This window comes from Erpetoichthys calabaricus, chromosome 10 (genome assembly GCF_900747795.2).
Source record: "Erpetoichthys calabaricus chromosome 10, fErpCal1.3, whole genome shotgun sequence".
In the NCBI taxonomy this organism is placed as follows: Eukaryota; Metazoa; Chordata; class Cladistia; order Polypteriformes; family Polypteridae; genus Erpetoichthys; species Erpetoichthys calabaricus.
In genome coordinates, this window is record NC_041403.2 from 16,713,466 (window position 1) to 16,740,996 (window position 27,531).

General features: G+C 42.3%; 1 protein-coding gene across 2 annotated transcripts in view; it reads left to right on the forward strand.

The window, feature by feature from the left end:
- The window catches only part of ror1 (receptor tyrosine kinase-like orphan receptor 1), a 336,235-nt gene that overhangs the window by 291,745 nt on the left and 16,959 nt on the right, over positions 1-27,531 (forward strand). For both annotated transcript variants that reach the window (XM_051932708.1, XM_028810949.2), the window contains exons 5-8: positions 2,862-2,989; positions 6,548-6,865; positions 13,353-13,598; positions 18,343-18,545. In XM_051932708.1, coding sequence (XP_051788668.1) covers positions 2,862-2,989; positions 6,548-6,865; positions 13,353-13,598; positions 18,343-18,545 — 895 coding nt within the window. The remainder of the gene's footprint in view (positions 1-2,861; positions 2,990-6,547; positions 6,866-13,352; positions 13,599-18,342; positions 18,546-27,531) is intronic.

Sequence of the window (27,531 nt, forward strand, 5' to 3'; positions counted from 1 at the left end):
CACTAAGGTCCTCTGTTTCTGGCAATCTTGTTGTACCCCACACTAATCTACACTCCATGGGTGACAGCAAGGCCTTCAGCTGTTTAGCACCCAGACTCTGGAATGACCTACCAAAATTAATCAGGTCAGCTGACTCCATGAATTGTTTTAAAAAACAACTCAAAACTCATCTGTTCAGGAAGGCTTTTAGCTCTACTTGACTTTATTACCCTTCTCTCAGTCTACTTCTCTGTCAAGATGCTAATGTAACCTGTGTGTGTGTGTGCGAGACCATCAATGATGTTGTCTTTAGGTTTTTCTCTGAATTTACTGTCTTACACTTTTGTATTTATTTATCTGGTTTAGTACAATGCTATATACTGTAAACACTGCCATTCTTCTGTGAAGTGCCTTGAATATGGGAAAGATGCTATATAAATAACATGTATTATTATTATTATTATTATTATTACTGTTATATAACAAGACCTTAAAGGAATACTCCACTCAAAAATGATTATTTTTTTTATTGTTACTCGCACCATATACTTTGTAGTGATGGCCGAAAAAAATCTTTAATCTCATGTTTTCTCCGAGAATGTAAAAAAGAGACATTCTCACAGAACGGAATCAATAGGTGACCAACACTTGGCAGTGGCAAAAACGTTCATTTACAAAAGAAAGATAAAAAAAAACATCTCAAGTTACTCATGTGGTGTAATCCATTCGTTTTTTATACAGCTGCTAGCTCAAGATCCATCCATCCATCCATCCATTATCCAACCCGCTATATCCTAACTACACGGGGGGGTCTGCTGGAGCCGATCCCAGTCAACAGAGGACATAAGGCAGGAAACAATCCTGGGCAGGGTGCCAGCTCACCACAGGGCATACACACCCAAACACCAAGCACACACTATGGACAATTTAGGATCGCCAATGCACCTAACCTGCATGTCTTTGGACTGTGTGAGGAAACCCACGCAGACACGGGGAGAACATGCAAACTCCACGCAGGGAGGACCCGGGAAGCAAACCCAGGTCTCCTAACTGCGAGGCAGCAGCACTATCACTGTGCCACCATGCCGCCCGTTAGCTCAAGATCCATCCATCCATCCTCCAACCCACTGAATCCGAACACAGGGTCACGGGGGTCTGCTGGAGCCAATCCCAGCCAACACAGGGCACAAGGCAGGAACCAATCCTGGGCAGGGTGCCAACCCACCGCAGTTAGCTCAAGATGTGCAAAACAATTTTTTTTCTTTCTTTCTAAAATGTTGTTAAGTAGTTACGTCCTGAATGATCAGCAGGTATGTAAAACATTAAATCCAAAGACTCATGGGAGTGGCTTTTTGATTTGAAGACAGCACTCTTGACCAGTGAATGACAGGGAGAGGGGGGTCACTGCCATGAGTCTTTGACTTTAGTGTTAACTTAGTTACTACAAATTCATTTTTAACAAAAAAGCGTTCGTTTTGCACATTTTGAGCTAGTGGCATGTGAATTTTTCAGCACAAGTAGCATGAGTTTTTTTTTTTTTCTTTTCATTATTACAAGGACGTTTTTTTCACAGTATTTGACACTGGCCAGCACTGGTCACCTATTGAGAATCTTTCATTATGTAATTCTTTAAGAAAACATGAGATTAAACATCTTTCTCTGCAACTGTTACAAAGTATATGGCGCAAGTAACACATACAAAAAATATCATTTTTGGGTTGGAGGGAGGGTTTAAGGTTTAATGTTTCTTCATGTTTACACAAGAAAACATTAAATTTGCCTTCTCAGTTGCATCTGATAACAGACAGAATGAAATAAAACAGACAAATAGAAACAAGACAGGTTAAGGTAAGGCAGTTAGATAATACATATTTACACCAAAAAATGTATTTATTGTTTGGAGTTAGTACTAAGGTGTTGTGCCGTGTTACTTATGGATGTAGTGAGACGTCAAGCAAAATGACACCTTTTATTGGGTAACTAAAAAGATTACAATATGCAAGCTTTCGAGGCAACTCAGGCCCCTTCTTCAGACAAGATGTAGTTAATAAGACTTGTGAGAACGCTTTGGATCAGAGACCCCTACAGAACAGTGAATCGACTAGGCAGGCACTGCCACATACAGTAACTACACCTTGGCCAACACTTTGTTTGGTCTTATGAAGATTTAACAAGAACCAATGCCACTTTAGAACCAGGTTTACCCATAGTGCATCTGTTAATCACTTACTGTTACGTAACGAGGCCTTAACAAAGCCTTTGCCTGATGTTATTAAAGCCTACCAAACACCACAGTTATAATGGCGCAACCCGCAGTGCAGCTACTACTTGATGCACTATGGCAGTGGTTCTCAATCTGTGGGGCGGGCCCCCCTAGGGGGTCGTGAAGTAACAAAATGGGGGGGTGTGAAGATGTGAAAAAAAGAAAACAAGAATTGAAAACATGAAAAATACATCTACTGAAACCAAAACAAATTAACTTAAACTACATTCTGATACTAGAAAAATAAATATAGTTTGATAAATGGCGATAAAAGTTAAGTAGGTATAATACAATATGCATCTAAGATATATCATTATATAAAAAAGAACAATTTGGTATTAGTGGGCTCCTTTCAAAAAAAACATCAGGGGGGCGCGATTAAAACTGTTATGAAAACTCGGGTCGCAAATACTTAAAGGTTGAGAAACGCTGCACTATGGTAAGCCCCCATTTTTGTGTTACCAGTTTATCTAATGTGCGGTGTTTCCTGGTTTACATGGTGTTCTCCTCATTAATGGACTAAGGCAATGTGCTAGCAGAATACAAATAAGTAAGTACAGGTTGTAAATCAAAGAAAACTTTGGAATCAAGATCTTGGTTGATTTTCTTTGCTTTACAGGGATGAGTATGAAGAAGACGGCTTCTGCCAGCCCTACAGAGGGATCGCCTGTGCCCGTTTCATTGGCAATCGCAGTATATACGTGGACTCTCTGCAAATGCAAGGCGAGATTGAAAACCAGATAACAGGTGAGTGCCGTTTACCATCTCCATACACCCAACAATATAGCAGCTCTGCAATTATTGAATACTTTGAATAATTGAAAAAATTAGACTTTCTGACAGCACTTGTTTACCGATTGAATCAGCATCCTGGGCAAAGACGTTTGTGCTGCTAAATTGAAATCCGATCAGGAAGGTGGAATCTAGCAAACAGACAGGATCCCATAACAACAATTATGTTCTTGTACCGGCTTTGAAAATAGTGATATGAGGTGTTAGTGAGGCCAGCAGACCCTGTGGTCTGAATGTGGATCCCACTGTTCCAGTGCTCAAAATTGAGTTCTCTTTTAGTTTTTGGAGTTACTAGGGCTCTCCTGATGTTATAAGCTAGTGGTGATGGCCAAAGGAGTACTCATTCTGGTCATAGCATGATGGCAGAAGCTAGTATTTTACATGCTGCCAGACAAAAACCTAGCAACTCCACTAACCAATGAGGAAAGACCACCTGGCAATGAAAATGTCGGATTGGAATCACGTGATTTAAATGGCAGGTGTTGTTGACTCAGGAAAAAAACAATATTGTGTATGTGAAGCTCCGGAAAAATGAAATCTAGAGATTGTTAATTATAGGGGCGACATCATTTTCTCAATTTGCCAATAACTTGAAAGGTGCGACATACAAGTTTTTCCATAGTTGGTAATAATTGTCTGTCTCTCTCTCACGACATCACCACCTAACAGCTAATGTGTGGTGAGCATACTGGTGCAAACGTGGCTGCCTTCGCATCATCCAGGTGGATTGAAGTGGCTCCCCAATCACTGAAGCACTTTGAGCAGGGAGAAAAGAACTACAGGGAGATTCACTCAAAAGAGGCCCAGAATATTCTATATTAACTCTCGGTAGGTCTGAACGAAACAACTTGCAATGTGCTCCTCAGTATATGGAGTTTTTAACAAGCCAGGATGCCCCTGTGTCGAAGTGATGAGGTAGGCACCAGACAGCCGTTGCGACGTTTAACCTCTGTTTACAACTTCTGCATGCATGCCACCCGCTCGTACCCCTTCACTCAGTCACTCGACTTCTCATCAGCACGGTGGTGTACAGTATTGAGCAGCGCATCTTCATGGTGCAAACCTATTGGGTCACCAATTCGTTTAAGCAACGTCAGAATTAACTGGATGATCGTGAGTTAACAGAAGGTTACTTCCAGCAAGATGGAGCAACGTGTCACACATCGGCAAGGAGCATGACAGAAATCGAGTCCTTCTTCGGCAACAGGGTCATCTCAAAGGGGCTTTGGCCACCACAGTCACTGGATCTGACACCACCAGACTTCTTCCTTTGGGGTCTGCTCAACGGAAAAGTCTATCAGAACAACACTGTGGAAGATTTGAAGGAAAACATCCAAACGTGAAATTGCTGCTAGCCCTCCAAGACGTTTGCCGATACAATCAGGAACATGGAGCGTCGCGTTGAAATGTGTCTGACAGAAAACGGAATACCACTTCCAGCATCGCATGTAATGCAATCGATTACACAGATGTCAAGGTATAGAGCGTATTTATTTGGTTCAGACTGCTTCAACCTAATGGGAGTTACAACAGAATATTTGGGGCCTCTTTTGAGTGAATCTCCCTGTATATAAATGTAAAGAATTATTATCATTATTATTTATCACATTGAACTTAATTTTGCTGCACTGGAACAATAAATACAGTAAGTCTTCTTTCTACATATACCATCCCGACCCTGAGATCATTAGCAAGCCCATCACTCACTTCAGCTGTTCTTTTAAGGAATGTGCTATAATTTGCCGATCATGTTGACAGGATGTCCACAACCTCACAAGTATGAAAATCAGAATTTGCATTTATGGGTTTTCACTTTACATTTTTTCCACCTTGCCCAGCTCAAACTGAAAGCAAGGAGGCCCCCCCCCTCCCAAATTCGACAATTCACCTGCCCAATCCACGTTGTTTGAAAGAGAAAATTTATGAAAAACCTCAATGTTATACTTTTTTCAGTGTGTATATATATATACAGTATATATATATATATATATATATATATATATATAAACAAATGTTACGGCCAAAACCTGAAATTGGCCAAAGCGGGAAATGGCCAATGTCACTGTAAATTGACCGGCCAATGTCCGATCTTTTCCTCGATTTCGGGATTTGGCCAGCCACTTTGCGAAATGGCATGGGGCGATCGGCCAAAGTCGGAAGGAAAAAGGCATGAGCAGCGATTTGTTGCGCACTTAGTAGTGCAATTGCGTTGAGTGTAGCCTTGGCGGCTCATGTTCAGAAAGCGGACGCCACTTGGTTGTTTCACAATAATTAAGATCAGGTATATAAGTAGATTTCACATTTCTGTTATCATTTTAGCAATAAAATAGTGACTTAACATCAGGGACCTATTTTATTGACCTTAAGGTTAGTGTTTGGGCGAGGGGAAGGCCGTCTCAAGTGGCGTCCGCTTTGCTGAACAAGACCTGCCTTGAGCAGTTTCTCGTGCAGAATGGAAAACTCACTTCTGAATCTGCATCTGAAAATTTTTAAGCATCTTCGCGCCTTGAGCGGACAGTCTTACATCAGCACATCGGATTTTGACCAGGGAGTTCTTGCCACTTCGCGAAATGGCCGGCCAAAGTAGCATATATGCTGGTCATTTCTAGTAATTCGGACTTTGGCCACACCTCGCGGCCAAAATGCGAAATGGCCGGTCAATTCGGGAACTGGCTGAACTTCGGGTTTTGGCCGTAACATATATATATATTAGATAGATAGATAGAAAACATTATCCATACTTAAACACACATACACCAACATACCACATAAATAATTATATTATAAACAGAGTATAAACACTATGGATAGAAAATTTTACAAACTCAAAGCTAAAAAGCAAGTGAATAAAAGTGCGTTTTGTGCGTTTTTAGTGAAATTAAAACTATGACTTGTGGGAACCATCCTTACTGCGAGGGGCACACCGTTCCACAGTTTAGGAGCAGTCACCGCATAGTCCCGCTCGCCCCTCAGTGGGACAGTAGGCAGAAGCTGATCTGATGACCTCAGCTGCCTGGCTGACGAATGTGGAACAAGGAGATCAGCTAAGCAAGGTGGAGATGACCCAGGTAGGGCTGTAAAAACAAGCACTAAAATCTTCAAATTTGCCCTGTAACTAACAGGGAGCCAATGCAGAGAGGCCAACACCGGAGTGATGTCATACCTCTTTTGTTTTTTTTTTCTGCTGGTCAAAACTCTTAACAGATGCATTGTGCACCAGCTACCGACGAGACGGTGTCACACGGGATACCCCGACATACAGGGCATTACAATAATCCAGACGAGACGTGATAAACGCGTGAATGAGCTTTACAAGTCATTAAACAACAGAAACGGCTTGACTTTATTAATCACCCTGAGGTAGAAGAAGCGACTTTTTACCACAACATTGATCTGTTTGTCAAATTTAGCAGGGTGACTTCCTGCCCAACAGAACAGATTCTGATTTCGCTAACAACATCTTTCTTTCTTTTTTGTTTGTTTCCTTTCCCTTCCCTGACTTTCACCCTACAGCGGCCTTCACCATGATCGGCACATCCAACCAGCTGTCAGATCGCTGCTCCCAGTTCGCCATCCCCTCTCTCTGTCACTTTGCTTTCCCATTCTGCGACGAGACGCTAGCGGTAGCCAAGCCCCGCGACCTTTGCCGGGATGAATGTGAGATTTTAGAGAATGACCTCTGCAAGACAGAGTACATCATTGCGCGCTCCAACCCCATCATCCTGATGAGACTGAAGCTGCCCAACTGTGATGAGCTTCCTCTCCCGGAGAGTCCCGAAGCAGCTACCTGCATGAGGATCGGCATTCCCATAGCTGAGCCAATCAACAAAAGTAAGGACAATGCCTTTTTATGTTTTTGCAATGATGGGATACAATTGTTTGCTACTGTGGCAAAATACTGCTGGTGGCTGTCAGGAGTCTGGAACTGGCATGCTGGGAGAGACAGAAAATGTGTCTGGGCTTTGTGCTAGCTTGTGGTGGTTCTCAAAAGCAGACCAGAAGGTCACTTTGTGTATTCCACCATGATGTCTGGTTGACATGTTTCTTCTGTCTACAGCAGACTGTCATTCTAATCTATAGTGAGTGCCATTATCACTTGCTACCTTACCAAAATCACCTTTTCCAGGGTGTTGCTCCAACATATTCCCAGGATCTGCTCAACTCCAGCCAACTTTGATGGGCAGACCTGAAAAAAAAATCCAGATCATTCATTTCTTACGCAGACATCTCTGACTTAACCTTCCCAGCATGCCAGTCTTGCCCAGGGGGCACTATGCACTTTTGCTCTCTCTGTAAGACTAGCAGCATGTGCTTGCAGCAGGAGGAAAAATGAAGGAATGTGCAGATGGAGGAGAGCGCTGTTGGACCGTCTGGGTCACTCAAAGAACAGGAAGTCTCCTTGAAGTACCGGATTCTCTTTCTGCCAAAAAATGTCCTCAGCACCAGCATGTTAAAGAAAAAAAAAATAATAAACATTATATAGATTTCTTCTTTATGCTTATTCTTGTCATTAATTTGTAACTGTTAGGTCAGCAGTAGTGGTCTCTGTGGATAATAAAGCCAAGAATTACAATTTTATGTTTATGGTGTGCTTATGAAATGTAATGCTGAAATGATACACTGCTCCAAAAAATGATGGGAAGGCTTAAATCAAACATCCTCGATGAACAAAATATTCAAAAAGTGGAAAATATTTACTGAGTGAACCTGTGTAATTCGTTGACAACAAAATGATGTTACAACGGTCAATGGAAACCAAAATCACTTGAGGGCTGATTCAACATCACACCGAAAATCAAAGTCAAAAATTGAAATCACAGGTTGAGAATTTCATGGTGGCAACTCATAATATGACCCAGTAGTGTGTGTGTGCCTACCCCTAGTTCTGTATGCACTACTGAGAACGTCTGGCCATGCTCCTAATGAGAGGGAGGATGGTGTCATGGAGGATCTCCTCCCAGACCAGCATCAGGGCATCAGTGAGCTCCTGGATAGTCTGTGGCGCTACTTGGCGGCGTCAGATGTACTGATACATAATGTCCCAGAGGTTCTCAGTTGGATTCAGGTCTGGGGAACATGTGGGACATTCAGTGGCATCAATGGCTTCATCATCCACAATCTGGCCACATGTGGCTGGGCATTGTCCTGCACCAGGTGGAACCCAGGGCCCACTGCACCAGCGTAAGGTCTGACAATGGCTCTGAGGATTTCCTCCTGGTATCTAACAGAAGTCAGGGTACTGTAGCCTAGCATGTGGAAGTCTGTGCGACCCTCCAAGGATATACCTCCCCAGACCATCACTGACCCACCGCCAAAACGGTCATGTTGGACAAGGTTGCAGGCTGCACAACATTCACTATGGTGTCTCCAGACTCTCTCACGTCTGTCACATGTGCTCAGTGTGAACTTGAGAATGGGACACCAATAGCGGAGCTGCCAATTGTGGTATTGTCTGCCAATCGAGCTACACGGTGATGGGCTGTGAGCACAGGTCCCACCCTCATGTAGTCTGTTCATTAGTGCTTGGTCAGGAACATGCACACCAGTAGCCACCTGGAGATCATTTTGTAGGGCAGTGGCAGTGAGTGCTCCTCCCATTCTTCCTCGCGCCAAGGAGCAGACAGCAGTCCTGCTGGTGGGTTGATGCCCTTCTACGGCCCTGTGCAGCTGTCCTCGTGTAACGGCCCGTTTCATCATCTAATTCTTCCACATGAAGCCTGTAAACCAATGAGGACTGATTAAGATCATTGATGTTAGGTACAATGCCCAGTTGAGGATGGATGGTCTTGTGGCCTTGGAACCCCTGCAGATTTTTTTTTCCAGCCCTCTGTATTTTTTTTTTTTGATTGTTTTTTGCTGTCCTCCTGGCCATCAGACCTTACTTTATTCTTTGTTACTTACTATTGCCTAATCTTATTTTATATTTTTCTTTTTTCTTTCTTCATCTTGTAAAGCACTTTGAGCTACATCATTTGTATAAAACCGTGCTCTATAAATAAATGTTGTTCTTCTTCTTCTTGTCTCCTGGTATCTCCTCCCTGCTCTTGAAACTGTGCTGGCAGACACAGCACACCTTCTTGTGACAGCATGTATGGATGTACCATCCTGGAGGAGCTGGACTGCCTGTGGAATCTGAATCAGCTACCAGTAGTGACAAGGGCTCTAGCAAAATGAAAAACTAGAGAAGAATCAGTCAGGAAGGAGAAGGACAGAGCAACTGTCTGTGGCCACCATTCCCTTTTTAGGGGTGTCTTGCTGTTGCCCCTCTAGTGCACCTGTTGTCACTTTCACTGTTGTCCAAGCAGGTGACATTGATTCACAATCACTTGTACTTCCTAACTGGACAGATTGACAAACCTGAAGCTTCACTGACTTGGTGTCAGACTGGGATGATTAAGTGTTCCCTTCATTTTTTGAGTAGTGTAGCTAGCCACAAAAGCATAAATTATTTCAAAATAAAAACATTTATATAGTGCTTTTCCATAACAGTCTTTGGCATGTCGTAGCAGTAGGGGGCGCTATTGCTCCCTTGAACCCTCAGGTACCACGCCAAAAACTAAGTAAAAGTATAAAACTTATTATTTTTATTATAATACTGTGCAGTAAGCACCCTCCACTCCACACTACACATACAATACTCAATCCTCTATTCTTCTCTCCCAGACACTTAGCCACCCTTCCTCCCAGCTCAGCTCAGCGTCTGGGCTTTCCCAAGGTCCTTTTATATCCCCTGACCCGGAAGTGGTTCCAACCCTGCAGTCCATGACTTGTTATCACTTCCGGGTCAGATTAAAAGTCCTTTTCTTCATCCCGGAAGCACGTCGTTCCTTCTGGTCATGTGATTAGGACGTACTTCCGGGTTATAGGGCACGTAGCATTCCGCAAGCCTCCCTAAAGTGGCTCCTAGTGGTCCCCATGTTATCCAGCAGTGCTCTTTATAAAAACTACATGGTCCATGAGGCCCTGCTGGAATTCGGGGAGCCTCCATACTGCTGGGAGGGCTCCACCTGGTGGTTTGGAGGTGGGGGCCGGAATATATGGCCGGCCATCCCTCACACAGTTTATAGCCATAGTATGATTGTCAGATTTCTAGAGTTCTTGAAGCGGCTCACCTGAACTCACAAAGGGAGTGTAGTTGTAAGAGTTAAAGCAACTACCATGACCATTACAGTTGAGTGCCTTAGTCACCAGGCCACATTGCCTAAACAATTCATAACCTTATCTCTCTGTTATAAAAAAAAATCTTGACAGGTAGACCAGGGAGACGAGACGTGATGTTCTCACAGAGACACTTAGAAGTCCCGCGTGACGAAAGAGATTGTCCCCAGAACGTCTCGCTGGGACTTTAAACATGAGACTTTGTGCCAAGAGATTGTCCCAGGACCATCTCGCGGGGACTTTGAACATGAGATTCTTTTAACTCACGCCCTACTTACAACCATTTTCAAATAAGACCGCGGTCATCTAACCTCTCAGTCGTGTAAAGGCTTTTAGCAGATACAGGTCTTGTGCTCTCAATTCATATAAAGCTTATAAGGACAATACGTTTTACATGACAAGTCAATGACTAAGCAAAGAAGAAAGAGCAGCGCAGAGAAAAGAGACTGTTCCATATGTGGCTACATTTTTTTTCTAGATGCTGCCATTTTCCTCCCACATCCCGAGTGCAAAGGCATTCGTGTTAAGTAAATTAGTGATTCAAAATTGGCTCCGCGTGAGTGAGCCCTGTGATGGAACCGTTTAGGATTCATCCAGATTTTTGCCCCATGCTGCCATTATGAGCTCAAAGCTCTATAGTCCTAGCTAGATGGATATACAGTGCATCTGGAAAGTATTCACAGCGCATCACTTTTTCCACATTTTGTTATGTTACAGCCTTATTCCAAAATGGATTAAATTCATTTTTTTCCTCAGAATTCTACACACAACACCCCATAATGACAACAACAAAAAAGTTTACTTGAGATTTTTGCAAATTTATTAAAAATAAAAAAATTGAGAAAGCACATGTACATAAGTATTCACAGCCTTTGCCATGAAGCTCAAAATTGAGCTCAGGTGCATCCTGTTTCCCCTGATCATCCTTGAGATGTTTCTGCAGCTTAATTGGAGTCCACCTGTGGTAAATTCAGTTGATTGGACATGATTTGGAAAGGCACACACCTGTCTATATAAGGTCCCACAGTTGACAGTTCATGTCAGAGCATAAACCAAGCATGAAGTCAAAGGAATTGTCTGTAGACCTCCGAGACAGGATTGTCTCGAGGCACAAATCTGGGGAAGGTTACAGAAAAATTTCTGCTGCTTTGAAGGTCCCAATGAGCACAGTGGCCTCCATCATCCGTAAGTGGAAGAAGTTCGAAAACACCAGGACTCTTCCTAGAGCTGGCCGGCCATCTAAACTGAGCGATCGGGGGAGATGGGCCTTAGTCAGGGAGGTGACCAAGAACCCGATGGTCACTCTGTCAGAGCTCCAGAGGTCCTCTGTGGAGAGAGGAGAACCTTCCAGAAGGACAACCATCTCTGCAGCAATCCACCAATCAGGCCTGTATGGTAGAGTGGCCAGACGGAAGCCACTCCTTAGTAAAAGGCACATGGCAGCCCGCCTGGAGTTTGCCAAAAGGCACCTGAAGGACTCTCAGACCATGAGAAAGAAAATTCTCTGGTCTGATGAGACAAAGATTGAACTCTTTGGTGTGAATGCCAGGCGTCACGATTGGAGGAAACCTGGCACCGCTCATCACCAGGCCAATACCATCCCTACAGTGAAGCATGGTGGTGGCAGCATCATGCTGTGGGGATGTTTTTCAGCAGCAGGGACTGGGAGACTAGTGAGGATAAAAGGAAAGATGACTGCAGCAATGTACAGAGACATCCTGGATGAAAACCTGCTCCAGAGCGCTCTTGACCTCAGACTGGGGCGATGGTTCATCTTTCAACAGGACAACGACCCTAAGCACACAGCCAAGATATCAAAGGAGTGGCTTCAGGACAACTCTGTGAATGTCCTTGAGTGGCCCAGCCAGAGCCCAGACTTGAATCCGATTGAACATCTCTGGAAAGATCATAAAATGGCTGTGCACCGACGCTTCCCATCCAACCTGATGGAGCTTGAGAGGTGCTGCAAAGAGGAATGGGCGAAACTGGCCAGGGATAGGTGTGCCAAGCTTGTGGCATCATATTCAACAAGACTTGAGGCTGTAATTGCTGCCAAAGGTGCATCGACAAAGTAATGAGCAAAGGCTGTGAATACTTATGGACATGGGGTTTCTCAGTTTTTTTATTTTTAATAAATTTGCAAAAACTTCAAGTAAACTTTTTTCACATTGTCATTATGGGGTGTTGTGTGTAGAATTCTGAGGAAAAAAATGAATTTAATCCATTTTGGAATAAGGCTGTAACATAACAAAATGTGGAAAAAGTGATGCGCTGTGAATACTTTCTGGATGCACTGTAAATTTAACTTCATAAATCTCTCAGAAAGAAGAGCATTCCAGATTGACACCCGTCCCCATGCCCTGGGGCACCAACAGGAGGACGTGGGCGCAAGAGGTAAATCATTGATTGGCAGAGGAAAGCAGGATTTGGGCTTCCTTGTTGAGTGGTGGATTTGCCAGTTCCTGGCTTAACCTTTGATTATTTGGAGCTTACAGTTTTTAAACCAAAAAAAAAAATCTGAGGTTGTGTTAATAGTTCAGGGGCTTTGCCATGAATGCCGGCTGTCAGTTTAGTTTTTTTGACAGTTGATGTTTCATGTGTTTTTTTTTGTTTTGACTTGACGTGTTTACCAACTACTGTTTTCAACTGTTACCTAACATCTATTCATTTGCACAACAGTTTCCCTGGAGAGGTAAGTAAGAATGTCCACCGCTCTGTATCAATCAGATACCAGATACGTCAGTTATGGTCTCTAAAGGGTGTATTGACCTAAATTCAACTGAAAAGGAAAAGAATTTGCCTTTTAATTTCAGTTCTCATTTTGGTATTGGTTGTTTTGCCTTTTGATCTTTGTGTAATGACACCTGCCGACCATTCTAATGTTTCTAATTAGCACCCAGAAGTCTTTAGCCTCTTACAACTGACGTTAAAATATCCAGAAATTTCTATGTACACATCTCTTTATGATTTAGTGGATAGAATACCCATGTCATCGCTCACTTTTCCAGCATCAAGCATTCTCACAATATCATCCACATCTTCTCTTGGCACAGACCACTTAATAAACTACACAATTCTTCTCACATCAATGACTGCAGTAATGAGTTTGCTCTCTTAGTCTGCCATCAAAGGCACCCACATGTTCTCTTCTTTCCTCCAGATCACAAGTGCTATAATGGCACAGGCATCGAATACCGTGGGACAGTCAGCATGACGAAATCCGGCCTTCAGTGTCAGCCCTGGAATTCCCAGTACCCTCACAGTCACACCTACCTGGCCGTGCGTTACCCCGAGCTGAATGGCGGACACTCGTACTGCAGAAACCCGGGCAATCTAAAAGAGGCGCCCTGGTGCTTCACTCTGAAGGAGGCTGTCCGGATGGAGCTGTGTGAAATTCCTGCTTGTGGTGAGTAGGAGTGGTTACCCCTGGAGTTGACAAAATGTCTTCCATTATCTAGTCTTTTGATTATGTGGAAAGGGCTTCTGTGATTAGGCAGACATCTAGTTGTTCCATAGAATGAAGCTTGACTCATGTCCAAGAAATCACTTTCCACTTCAGCTGGAGGATCTGGTGGTAGGCAGATGGTGAAGGATGAGAAGCAGAGAGTAGAACAGCTGAGGACAACTACTCCACTAACTGCAATGTTCTGTGTCACACTGGTTATGCCTTTTGATTTTCACTTCCCAGCTCCAGTATGCATGCTACCCATCATTTTGTAGTCAATGGCTCCTGGGTATCCTGTACTCCCCTCTTGGTCAATTATGCTCCAAACTTTAGACAATCCATCTTCAACCTGTTGAACCTGTTGACTGAGAAATTCACATAGCTGTAGCTGCCTGTCATCTCTCCACATAAAAATCCCATCCAACCCCAGTTGCCCATTCTATTTGAGCTGGCCTGGCTCCACTTTTGTATTGACTAGCTTCCCCTGAAGATAATAAAGATCTCAGTCCCAAGATGTACTGCGGTACTATACTTGGGAGTGTATAGATGCCTGATTATCAAGAGATCCCTGGATGTTTGCTTCTCACCCATAGCTGCCTATAGATGATTTAGAAGTGATGACCTAAATTAGCCTGAATGGCCTGCTCCCTTCAAAATTGTTCCTACTGTATATCAGTGAGGCATCACAGGGAAGAAAAATGGTAGGCCAAGCGACTTATTAAATGGAGACCAGCAGTAGCACATATGTTCTTTTTCTTCAATCTGTTTTAAGTCAGTTTCTCTTATATACTGCCTTTCGTGATGAACACCATTGCTACATCATGTGGATATTCAACAAATACCATTGCTGTATCACATGCTGCATTCAATGCAAGCCATGGAAAATCTCTAGGTATCTGAAGACACTTCCCTCAGATGGCTACAGAATGAGATAGGCCTGCTGGTGGGCACTCATTTTAGTAATCTTCCTTTAGTAGTAGCACAACGTACTGGGGATAAGCAAGGCTGAAGTGAGGAAAGCTATGAAGAGGATGAAAAGTGGAAAAGCAGTTGGCCCAGACAATATACCAGAGGAGACATGGAGGTCAGATAGCAGTAGAGTTTCTAGATTGTTTAACAAAAGCTTGAAAAGCGAGAAGATGCCTGAGGAGCGGAGAACAAGTATATTAGTACTTGTTTTCAAGAATAAGGGAGATGTGCAGAGCTGCAGTAACTACAGGGGTGTAGAGTTGATCAGCCACACCATGAAGATATGGGAAAGAGTGATTGATTCAGAGCTGAGAGGAGAGGTGGTGATCTGTGAGCAGCATTATTGTTTCATGCCAGGAAGAGTACTACAGATGAGATGTTTGCTTTAAGAGTATTGATGGAGAAGTACAGAGAAAGTCAGAAGGAATTGCATCGCATGTGTGTCGAGTTAGAGAAAGCGTACGACAGGGTGCCAAGTTATGGTATTGTATGAGGAAGTCGGGAGTAGCAGTAAAGTATGTGAGGGAGGCACTGGATATGAGGACAGTGTGACAGCAGTGAGGTGTGAAGCAGGAATGACAGCCTGGTTCAAGGTGACAGTGGGATTACAGCAAGGATCAGCTCTGAGCCCTTCCCTGTTTGCACTGGTGATGGATAGGAGTCTCTGTGGACTGTGATGTTCACCGATGACATTGTGATCTGTAGTGAGAGTAGACAGCAGGTTGAGATGAACCTGGAGAGGTGGAGGTACATACTGCAGAGAAGGGGAATTAGAGTCAGCAGGAGGAAAATAAAGTCCATGTGCATGAATGAGAGGAAAGGTGGTGGAAGGGTGAGACTGCAAGGAGCAGAGGTGGTGAAGGTAGACAAATTTAAATAACTGGGTTTAACAGTCCAAAGCAACGGAGAGTATGGCAGAGCAGTGGAAAAGAGAGTACAGACTGGGTGGAGAAGAGTGTCAGGAGTGATCTGTGATTGGAGAGTACCTGCAATAGTGAAAGAGAAGGTCTATAAAACGGTAGTGAGACAAGCTATGTGATATGGTTTGGAGACGGTGGCACTGACTAAAAGACAGGAGGCAGAGCTGGAAGTGGCAGAACTGAAGATGCTACAATTTTTACTCGAAGTAACAAGGATAGACAGGATTAGAGATGAGTATATTTGAGGAACAACACAGGTGTGACAGTCTGGTGACCAAGTGACAGAGGCTCGATTGAGATGGTTGGGGCATGTACAGAGGAGAGACGAGGGGTACATCAGGAAAAGAAAGTTGAGGATGGAACTGCCATGCAACAGGAAAAGAGGAAGGCCAAAGAGGAGGTTTATGGATGTGGTGAGGGAGGACATGAAAGCAGTCAGAGTGGTGGAAAATAATGTAAAAGACAAGAATAGATGCAGACTGATGATCCGCTGTGGTGACCCCTAAATGGGGCAACCGAAAGAAGAAGAAGATTTAGTTTAGCACATCCCCAATATCCTGTATTACAGTGTAAGTTGTCAATCATTAAGTAAACTAAGAGTCACAGTACAGTGACAAAGCACCAGCACTGGTCAGTTCTTATTTGACATGTCATATTGAACACTTCATCCTATAAGGAGATCAGTGCATGAACTCTCACTCAGGTTACCACAGAGTGAGCCATCAGGACTAGTATACAATCACTCAATCAGTACAGTACCTTTCATAGACCCTTAACTTTCACAAAATCAGAACAATACCAGTAACATACCCTTAGATAGATAGATAGATAGATAGATAGATAGATAGATAGATAGATAGATAGATAGATAGATAGATAGATAGATAGATAGATAGATAGATAGGAAAGACACTATGATAGATAGATAGATAGATAGATAGATAGATAGATAGATAGATAGATAGATAGATAGATAGATAGATAGATAGATAGATAGATAGATAGATAGATAGATAGGAAAGACACTATGATAGATAGATAGATAGATAGATAGATAGATAGATAGATAGATAGATAGATAGATAGATAGATAGATAGATAGGAAAGACACTATGATAGATAGATAGATAGATAGATAGATAGATAGATAGATAGATAGATAGATAGATAGATAGATAGATAGATAGATAGATAGATAGATAGATAGATAGATAGATAGATAGATAGATAGATAGATACTTTATTAATCCCAAGGGGAAATTCACATATTCTAGCAGCACCTTACTGATCCAAAAAAACAATATTAAATTAAAGAGTAATAAAAATGCAGGTAAAAACAGACAGTGACTTTGTATAATGTTAACGTTTACCCCCCTGGGGTGGAATTGAAGAAACACATAGTGTGGAGGAGGAATGATCTCCTCAGTCTGTCAGTGGAGCAGGACGGTGACAGCAGTCTGTCGCTGAAGCTGCTCCTCTGTCTGGAGATGATCCTGTTCAGTGGATGCAGTGGATTCTCCATGATTGACAGGAGTCTGCTCAATGCCCGTCGCTCTGCCACAGATGTCAAACTGTCCAGCTCCGTGCCAACAATAGAGCCGGCCTTCCTCACCAGTTTGTCCAGGCGTGAGGCGTCCTTCTTCTTAATGCTGCCTCCCCAGCACACCACCGCGTAGAAGAGGGCGCTCGCCACAACCGTCTGATAGAACATCTGCAGCATCTTATTGCAGATGTTGAAGGACGCCAGTCTTCTAAGGAAGTATAGTCGGCTCTGTCCTTTCTTACACAGAGCATCAGTATTGGCAGTCCAGTCTAATTTATCATCCAGCTGCACTCCCAGGTATTTATAGGTCTGCACCCTCTGCACACAGTCACCTCTGACGATCACAGGGTCCATGAGGGGCCTGGTCCTCCTAATTTCCTTGGTTTTGCTGGTGTTCAGTTGTAGGTGGTTTGAGTCGCACCATTTAACAAAGTCCTTGATTAGGTTCCTATACTCCTCCTCCTGCCCACTCCTGATGCAGTCCACGATAGCAGTATCGTCAGCGAACTTTTGCACGTGGCAGGACTCCGAGTTGTATTGGAAGTCCGATGTATATAGGCTGAACAGGACCGGAGAAAGTACAGTCCCCTGCAGCACTCCTGTGCTGCTGACCACAATGTCAGACGCACATACTGAGGTCTGTTTGTAAGATAGTCCACGATCCATGACACCAGGTATGAATCTACTCCCATCTCTGTCAGCGTGTCCCTAAGGAGCAGAGTGACCTTAGGAAGTGACCTAAGATTGCTAGCAGTCAATCTCCAGATCAATCATTATTTAATGTTGCAAAGGGAACAAATTGATGATTTCACATACTCATGAGATACACTTAGGCTGCTAATAGTTAGCAGACAGACATGAATAGTCTGTCAAGACCGTATTTTTAGCAGTTTCATCTTGTGCTTTAAACTGCATGGTTGACATGTGACTTTTAAACTCCCTGCATTACATAAGCTGTTTTCACCAGCGCCTAACCTTTTCCAGATTGGTGTTTGAAGAGTCCCAGAGGCTGCCTACCCCAACAGATATGAACCCGAGTGTAAAAGTTAGACAGCAAGCCCTGCAGCTGAACAGTACTGGTTTTGAGATCATGAGAGCAGTGGGCAGAGACTACAACTTGACTGACCTGCACTTGGCCTCCTCTGCCAGTCTGTACTTGCATACATTTATACTGAAAGTCAAACTAAATGAGTGTAGTGACAAAATCAATACCAGCTGTGGTGTTTCTGTACATTTTATTTAATTGTTATTATTATTTTTTGCTTTAAAACAGATTCCAAGGAAAGCAGCAAGTGGGAACTCCTTTATATACTGGTGCCTAGTGTTGCTATTCCCCTGGCAATTGCCCTCCTCTTTTTCTTCATCTGCGTCTGCCGCAACAACAACAAATCTTCCAACACCCCAGCGCAGAGGCAACCCAAACCAGTCCGAGGTCAAAATGTGGAGATGTCAATGCTCAGCGCCTACAAACCCAAGGTAAATACTCAGTCAAGAAAAGAGTTGAAACAAACCTGGGACAAGGCCAGGCCAGGTGTGCTTTGGCTACATTCCTAGGAAGCAGTCACAGGATGGTCCAATTGGGATACGTCCAGCACACTCTCAAAAAGATGTTGTGCCTTCTCAGACAGTTTGCTCGTTTTGCCATTTATCCTGTATCTGCTGCCAAAATAGGGCACTGTGACCTGAGATGGAATCAGTGGTTTCAGGAATGAGCGAGAGAATGAATTAACCTGGGCTTTCTTCTGACTGTTCTTGATGTGAATGGTGCAATATAAAACTTCTGAGATTAACACAACTCAAAAAGTAATTAATCTTGTATATAAACGTCTACGTATGGTGGAGTGTGTGTCTGTCCGGCCCGGAAGTGAGAGGTGGAGTCGGGGTAAGGGCTCCACCTCTGAGGATACGCAAGCGAGGCCAGCGCGTCAGCAAAATGAAACCTCAAAAGAAAGAGTCACTCGTTTAGCGGCAGATACAGAAGTGAGTCGAGCACATCGGCAAAACAAATCCTCCTAGGAGAAAGACGCCCAGAGTAGTTCCTGTCAATTACCCGACATCTCTACATTTCAATTTTTTTTCTGACGATTTCAACAGTTTCTAGGACCCCAGGCTTTTTACAGCACAGGCTTACACAGCTAGTAGTAAATAAGTGGGAAGTGGCGATAAATGCAGAAACAGTGGCAGTACGTAGAGAATAAGGTTCTGGTTAATATATTGAAGATATAAAACAGTATGCTCTCCATATATTGATTATACTGTGTTTGTGAGTGTGTGTATATATATATATATATATATATATATATATATATATATATATATATATATATATATATATATATATATATATTCACGGCATTCGAAGTCTGTGTCACAATCTGATAGTGTGGGTGGTTACCTGCCAGGTAACGCTTTGTGGTTGGCCAGCAATCTGGTAACATCCGCCACGGTGCCCTCAGTTTGTGAAGAGCAGATCATAGAATGGTTGAAATAGTTTACTGTCAAATAAATGCAAAGAGTACACGACATGTGTTTTGCCCTCATTCTGGGCTCATCAGGTGTACACACTCCACTGCACTCCCTCTCGGGAATCGAACCTCGGACGTCAGCGTCAGAGGCGATGCCCCTAACGTTGCGCCACGGTGTGTGGTTCGTTTATTTGACAGCATGTAGATCGGGGTAATTACATTCACGGCATTCGAAGTCTGTGTCATATATATATATATATATCCATCCATCCATTCATTATCCAGCCCGCTATATCCTAACTACAGGGTCATGGGGGTCTGCTGGAGCCAATCCCAGCCAGCACAGGGCACAAGGCAGGAAACACACCCCGGGCAGTGCGCCAGCCCACCGCAGGGCGCGCGCAAACACCCACACACCAAACACACACTAGGGACAATTTAGAATCGCCAGTGCACCTAACCTGCATGTCTTTGGACTGTGGGAGGAAACCGGAGCACCGATCTCGCAGCGGAGAAGTAGAGTGTTAAAGAGGTTATGAAAAAGAAAAGGAAACATTTTAAAAATAACATAACATGATTGTTAATGTAATTGTGTTGTCATTGTTATGAGTTTTGCTGTCATATATATATATATATATATATATATACATACTGTGATGAATTAAACTCACAACCAAAGCATAAAGGTTTGGGGATTAGCCCCTTGTAATATTTTTTCTGGTCAAACTGATAAAGTAAATTAAATCAGACATTCGACGACAGTGCTTGTTTCTGCCGTCCTTTATACAGTACAAAATTATTCAAAAATGGCTACAGGAAATGATTAAAGCAGGATGTGACGTCATCACTGGTGGTCGGTGGTGACGTCATCACTGGGGGACTGGAAGTGATGTCATCAATGGTGGTCGGAGGTGACGTCATCACTGGGGGACCGGATGTGATGTGGTAAACTGGAGCCGGAAGTATTGTTGGTTTTGAATTACATTCTGTGAGGGTATTTGTTTCATTATTTGTCTTCTTTATTTCTGTAAGGTCAGAAAGAGAGGCATTAATACCATCATACAACCCCCCATCTGATAACCATTCACTCACCTCTGGGCCTTTTGATTGCCTCCTAAGCGCACGTGTGTGACAATACACAGATACATCCATCCATCCATTTTCCAACCCGCTGAATCCGAACACGGGGGCACGGGGGTCTGCTGGAGCCAATCCCAGCCAACACAGGGAACCAATCCCAAGCAGGGTGCCAACCCACCACAGGACACACACAAACACACCCACACACCAAGCACACACTAGGGCCAATTTAGAATCACCAATCCACCTAACCTGCTTGTCTTTGGACTGTGGGAGGAAACCGGAGCGCCTGAAGGAAACCCATGCAGACATTATATTATATTATATTATATTATATTATATTATATTATATTATATTATATTATATTATATTATATTATATTGTGACCGGGGTGACAGACCACTAGTCTCCAGCAGTGAAAACTGGAGCACCAACCAGGCAACACTGTTTTATAATAATAGTCTTTTTAGAGAAAGAAAGTGCGGAGAGTCTATCATGGCAGCATCAAGTACAAAGCAAGAAGCATAACTGGATGATAGGTCTGTCACGCACATACCCATGTGAACTCACACAGAGTCAGCTTGCAGTGACTAGTTACCCCAGTATATACCATCTAATATCTATTCATGCTTTTTATAATCTGTTCATTTGAATCTTTCAAATGGGCGCAAAAACAGGTTAGGGAAGACTCAAGCACATACCTACACTCACAGATGCAAGTCCAATTTAAACTCCACAATTAAACTAATATGGAGGTCTTTGGAATGTGACAGGAAAACTGGGTTACCTAGAGGAAAAGCCCACAAACATTGAGGCTTTTACATATTTTATGCTAGTCTATTATTAAGAACAGGGTTTGGCAACATTTCTAATCAAGGGCCGTTCGCTTATTTAAACTGGTGGAACAATTTACTACAGTTTGTCTGCGGATTTACGATTGTGTTCAGTCTGCAGTGCTGGTGTTTGAAAACTACAGCACCATCTTATGGACCTTTAAACTGAATGTAGGATCTCATGCAAATGATCGTATTTGTGAACTGACTGCAATTCAGACTTAAAGATTCCATGGCTTAGGGTTGGCAGTATCAATGTAAGGTAGATAGGTAGATAATGTTGTGTAATTTTCAACAAAAAGTCAGGCTTGAGCCCAAAATCACATAGTAACTGATGTTTCTTGAGGAAGATATTGTGTATGTTAAATTAAAGAAATGCTGAGAAGTGGCCTAATAACGTGACGCTAAACCAATATGTTTATGAGTCAAATGGCTGCTACTACGTGTAAACCTACAAAGTTTTAAGGCATTTTCAAAACAACACAGTAGAAGAATATTCTCAGAATAGATAGATAGATAGATAGATAGATAGATAGATAGATAGATAGATAGATAGATAGATAGATAGATAGATAGATAGATAGATAGATAGATAGATAGATAGATAGATAGATGCACACTATAGTCTGAACACATACCAGAATTACTAAAAAGGAAGACAATTAAAAAGAAAGAAAAACTTCTGACTTGGCAGTCACAGTGAGGCATTATAAAGGTGTACTTCTGTTAATATAAAGGAGTGCCCATCTGCTAATGGATTCCATTATAGTTTTTATTTGTTCATTTTCAGACCTAGTGTTTCTTAGATATTAAATATAATTAAACCATTTTTAAATTATAATTATGTTTCACTAATTTTATATATTGGTAAATGACACATTTGTAACATTCAAAGTGTGAATTTCAGCATTTTTCCTTTTACAAGTTTTACATTTCAACAGACTACCCTCCAACCACGATGTGTTAACCTTAAAAAGCTGTACAGTTAAACCTTAAGTAGACTAAGCAAAGAGAGTTGTTTAAAATAGTCTTTAACACATATTCAGTTTAATATGAAAGACAAAAACATGATTGAAAATTATAGGACATTACCTCTGTTTACTTTAATACAAAATTCACAAATGTCTCAAGTTTTCCATTCGTTCATGCCGAGGGCCCTCATGATGTTGGTCTTACTCCATATTGAAAAGTTTTTTTTTCCAAGCTAATGCTAACTAAATGCAACTAAGACAAAATGACACTGATGCCCCTCTGTGTTCACACTAGGTAATGCACTTAGACTACTGTCATTTTCCAACTTGACAGCAACTGTTACAGATTATTCCAATTCAAATTTTATTTTATTTCAAAGTAGTCTTTTGTGTTCAAACTGAAATGATCTTATACTATATTTGTTAAGGTTCTCAATACAATAAAATATAAGATCATGTCATATAATAAATAGCCTCACAGTGGCACAGTGTACAGTGCTGCCTCCTGCATCTTCCTGGGGTTGAATCCCTTCATCCGGTTGCTTTTTGTGTGGAGTTTGGACATTTTCTCCATTTCAGTGAATTTTCCTCCCACATCCTAAAAGATACACCGATTGGGTTGATTGTCAATTTCAAAATGGCCTTGTGGTTGTGTACATGTGTGAGCCCCACGATGGGCCAACAAGCTGTTTCCAGACCTACTCTCTGTATTACCAGAAAAGCCTCCACCTTCCCGAGGCCCTGATTTGGAGTAAGTGGGTTTGTAAATGTTATCTTGAGTTGTAATATAAAATAAGGCACATTGGTGAGCTCCTTTGACGCCTTTAACAACTCTTTACCGAACAACAGGTGAAATGAAGCTGGAGATCATGAGGTAAATTACAGCATATAGCACCTTTCAGTCACTTCTCTGCCTTGTTAGTATTACACATTACAAACTTTTGTCTTCTCCATGTTAAAGGTGTTAAACTATCATGAGTGTATACATTAAACTTCACAATAGGGCATGACACATAAATCCAAGCCTGACTGTTTGATTCCTCTTCTAGAACCCAGTGCAAGTCTCAAACTTGTATGTCATTTCTTTTTCCCCCTTTTCTTTATGGCACTGGCTCTGCTGGCTGGAGAGGTAAATAAGATGAAGCAGCTGTAGACACACGTCAAACATGGCTGCTGTGGTGTTTAAACTGAGGGGTGTTGTGTTGCTGAAATCCACATGTATATGATTTTGCTGACACGATACCCCATGTACTAATGTGCGTGTGATGAGAAAGCAGTAATGATGTTGACACAAAATAAGACTGAGCCATCAGGCTGCATCTCTGCTGAATGTGTCAGGCATTCAAGGCACATTTTCTGGCACCAGCACACATGCCAGGGATCAGCGGCACCTTCGTGTACTTTGTCCTCGGCTCAGTCTTGGCAGGGTCCCATTGGCAAGTCTATTTTTTTCCCCTCCCTGGCCGATTAGGTTCAAAGTCTATTATACCCTGAAACCCCAGGGAGACCTCTTTTTTTTGTAGTTGTTCTAAAGTAACTTGTGTAGTTGTGACCAATCTAAAATCAGAAGGCTGTAAAGCTTTTGACTGTTGCAGCCAAGTGATTTGCTGGAACTCAAAATGGATTACTAATATCATATAAGTGCAAGTATATTAAAGCCATATTTCAGAATGACCCATAATAATGTAAATGAGGTGAAACAGATAATTGGATGGCATGGTGGCACTCTGGTTAGCACTTTTGCCTCACAGCCCCAGTGACTTGGGTTCAGCTCCCACCCCAGTCAGCTGCTGTGTTGTTTCCACGTGTTCTCCTAAGGCCTATATTGGGTTCCTCTATGTGTTCTCTTTTTCTTTCCACATCACCAAAAAGGTTAGAATTATGTGGCTTGTTGACTCTAAAAGAACCGGTTATAAGTTAGTGTGCATTGTCATGGTCGCCTGTCCTGCCCAGGGTTGCTTCATATCATGAGTCTAATACTGCCAGCCCTGCGATGGAAAACGCAGCTTCAGCAGATGTTCTGAAGCCATTAGGAACTTTTGGTTTAAACCATAAACATTTATATAGGGCTTTTCAGGGAAAGGAGTCTGATTTCAAAGCAAAATCTACTAAAAGTCGTCTTTAAAGTGTATTATTGTTAAGAAATAAGGTGGGAAGGTGTCAATATGATATATTCTGACAATTAGAAAAATAAATCAGATGACGCCTCCATCACGTCTTATTTAGCCAACAAATATCTGAAGACTTAAGATAAGCAGACCTACCTCTGTAAAATACAAGTTTAAATATTGAAGGGATCAACCTGTTCATTGTGCCCAGAACCCCTAAGGACCCCCGTGTACCTCAACCACACACCTACAAAAAAATAATTTCAATGATCGAAGGAAGCAGCCCCTCCAAAAGACAAAAACGCACCAGGAGGTCATAGCCTTTGTAATATTTTGCATTGACTTGGATAAAGCTGTGGCCTAGGCTCACAAAAATATGTTAGAGTAATACCATTCTGTTCTGTGTTTATTCAAAAAATGTTCAGCCATATTTCATTAATTTCAGTTTAATTTGTTTTGTATCGTGCTGTTCACTGAGCGCAGGCTCAGAGTGCTGTAACACGTTTGCAGGTTAATTACATAATGAATACACCTAAAGATACAGATCTATTTAAACACATCGTAAAGCAAAGCAACCAATTAACATAAATGGAATCTAACAATATCTTTCAATATCTACAGGTATACCTTAAGAAGGCTGTGCAAACAAAGTGAATTAAAATAGTCTTAACACATATTCAGTATAATTTGAAAGACAAAAATATAATTGAAGATTAGAGGACATTATTACCTCTGTTTACTTTAATACTTTTTGAGCTACAGCTAGTTGACTACGAAGGGAAGGGCAACAAAATCTCCAGTCAGTAGCATTAATGAAGAAAATAAACTTCTGAGGGTCCACATTCAGTTATAACAGACAATGTCAGAGACAGTCACAGCTCCGGTGACCTCAGCCAACTGGCCGCACACCCACCCTGGTTATTCTACTGTACACATTTATGCTGGGCTGTCTGAGATAATGACAGAGTCTTTCAGTCCTTCAATTCCAAGGCTCCCTTTATCTTTGATATATGCTGTATCTCTGCAGTGCTTATGCAGAATATGCTGACAACGAGTGCACTGAGGATAACTGAAATGCCCCACTGGGCCATATTAGAAATTTGGGGTGACTGATACAACCAAAGGCAAAAACCTGGGCTCCTGTCACTTATCTCCCTCTTTTTCTCTCAGTCTTCTGCTACCAATGTTCTGTCCACAACTTATTTGCTGCCATTCAACCTTTTCCCTCCATGCTCACAAAACAGCAGTCACATGGACGCTTTTAGAAATATGATGAATGGTCTAATGTAATGCTGCCCCTTGAAAGTCCCATCCAGCAAGGCAAATTTTACCCTGGGGACAGATTAGATAGATAGATAGATAGATAGATAGATAGATAGATAGATAGATAGATAGATAGATAGATAGATAGATAGATAGATAGATAGATAGATAGATAGATAGATAGATAGATAGATAGATAGATACTTTATTAATCCCAGGGGGAAATTCACATACTCCAGCAGCAAAAAATATTAAATTAAAGAGTAATAAAAAATGCAGGTAAAAAACAGACAATAACTTGAATAATGTTCAATGTTTACCCCCTCTGGTGGAATTGAAGAGTCGCATAGTTTGGGGGAGGAATGATCTTCTCAGTCTGTCAGTGGAGCAGGACAGTGACAGCAGTCTGTCGCTGAAACTGCTCCTCTGTCTGGAGATGACACTGTTTAATGGATGTAGTGGATTCTCCATAATTGATTGGAGCCTGCTGAGTGCCCGTTGCTCTGCTACGGATGTCAAACCGTCCAGCTCTATGCCAACAATAGAGCCTGCCTTCCTCACCAGTTTGTCCAGGCGTGAGGCATCCTTCTTCTTAATGCTGCCTCCCCAGCACACCACTGCGTAGAAGAGGGCACTCGCCACAACCATCTGATAGAACATCTGCAGCATCTTACTGCAGATGTTGAAGGATGCCAGTCTTCTAAGGAAGTACAGGCGGCTCTGTCCTTTCTTGCACAGAGAATCAGTATTGGCAGTCCAGTCCAATTTATCGTCCAGCTGCACTCCCAGGTATTTATAGGTCTGCATTATGATTTATTATTTATTATTATGATCTATCTATCTATCTATCTATCTATCTATCTATCTATCTATCTATCTATCTATCTATCTATCTATCTATCTAAGGGTCTGTTACTGGTATTGTTCTGATTTTGTGAAAGTTAAGGGTCTATGAAAGGTGCTGTACTGATTGAGTGATTGTATACTAGTCCTGATGGCTCACTCTGTGGTAACCTGAGCGAGGGTTCATGCACTGATCTCCTTATAGGATGAAGTGTTCAATATGACATGTCAAATAAGAACTGACCAGTGCTGGTGCTTTGTCACTGTACTGTGACTCTTAGTTTACTTAATGATTGACAACTTACACTGTAATACAGGATATTGGGGATGTGCTAAACTAAATCTTCTTCTTCTTTCGGTTGCCCCATTTAGGGGTCGCCACAGTGGATCATCAGTCTGCATCTACTCTTGTCTTTTACATCATTTTCTACCACTCTGATTGCTTTCATGTCCTCCCATCTATCTATCATGACTCCCCATTTCCCTCACAATCTGTCAGTTAAAGCAGCAGGCACTCTGTACATTTCCCTATCTACACATGATGAACTACAGCTGCCAAAGGTGTCTGTGCCATCCATTTTAAGAGCTCACTTTACCTTTCATTAATTGCCTTTTGGATGAAATCTTGCAGGTCATTACCAATATGCAGTTGAGAATGTCCTATATATAATGGGGCGGCATGGTGGCACCGTGGTAGCACTGCTGCCTCAAAGCAAGGGGACCAGGGTTCACATCCCAGGTCCTCCCTGGGTGGAGACTGCATGTTCTCCCCATGTCTGCGTGGGTTTCCTCCCACAGTCCAAAGACATGCAGGTTAGTTGGATTCATAATACTAAATTGGCCCTAGTGGGTGATTGGAGTGTGTCTGTGTTTGTGTTCACCCTGCGATGGACTAATG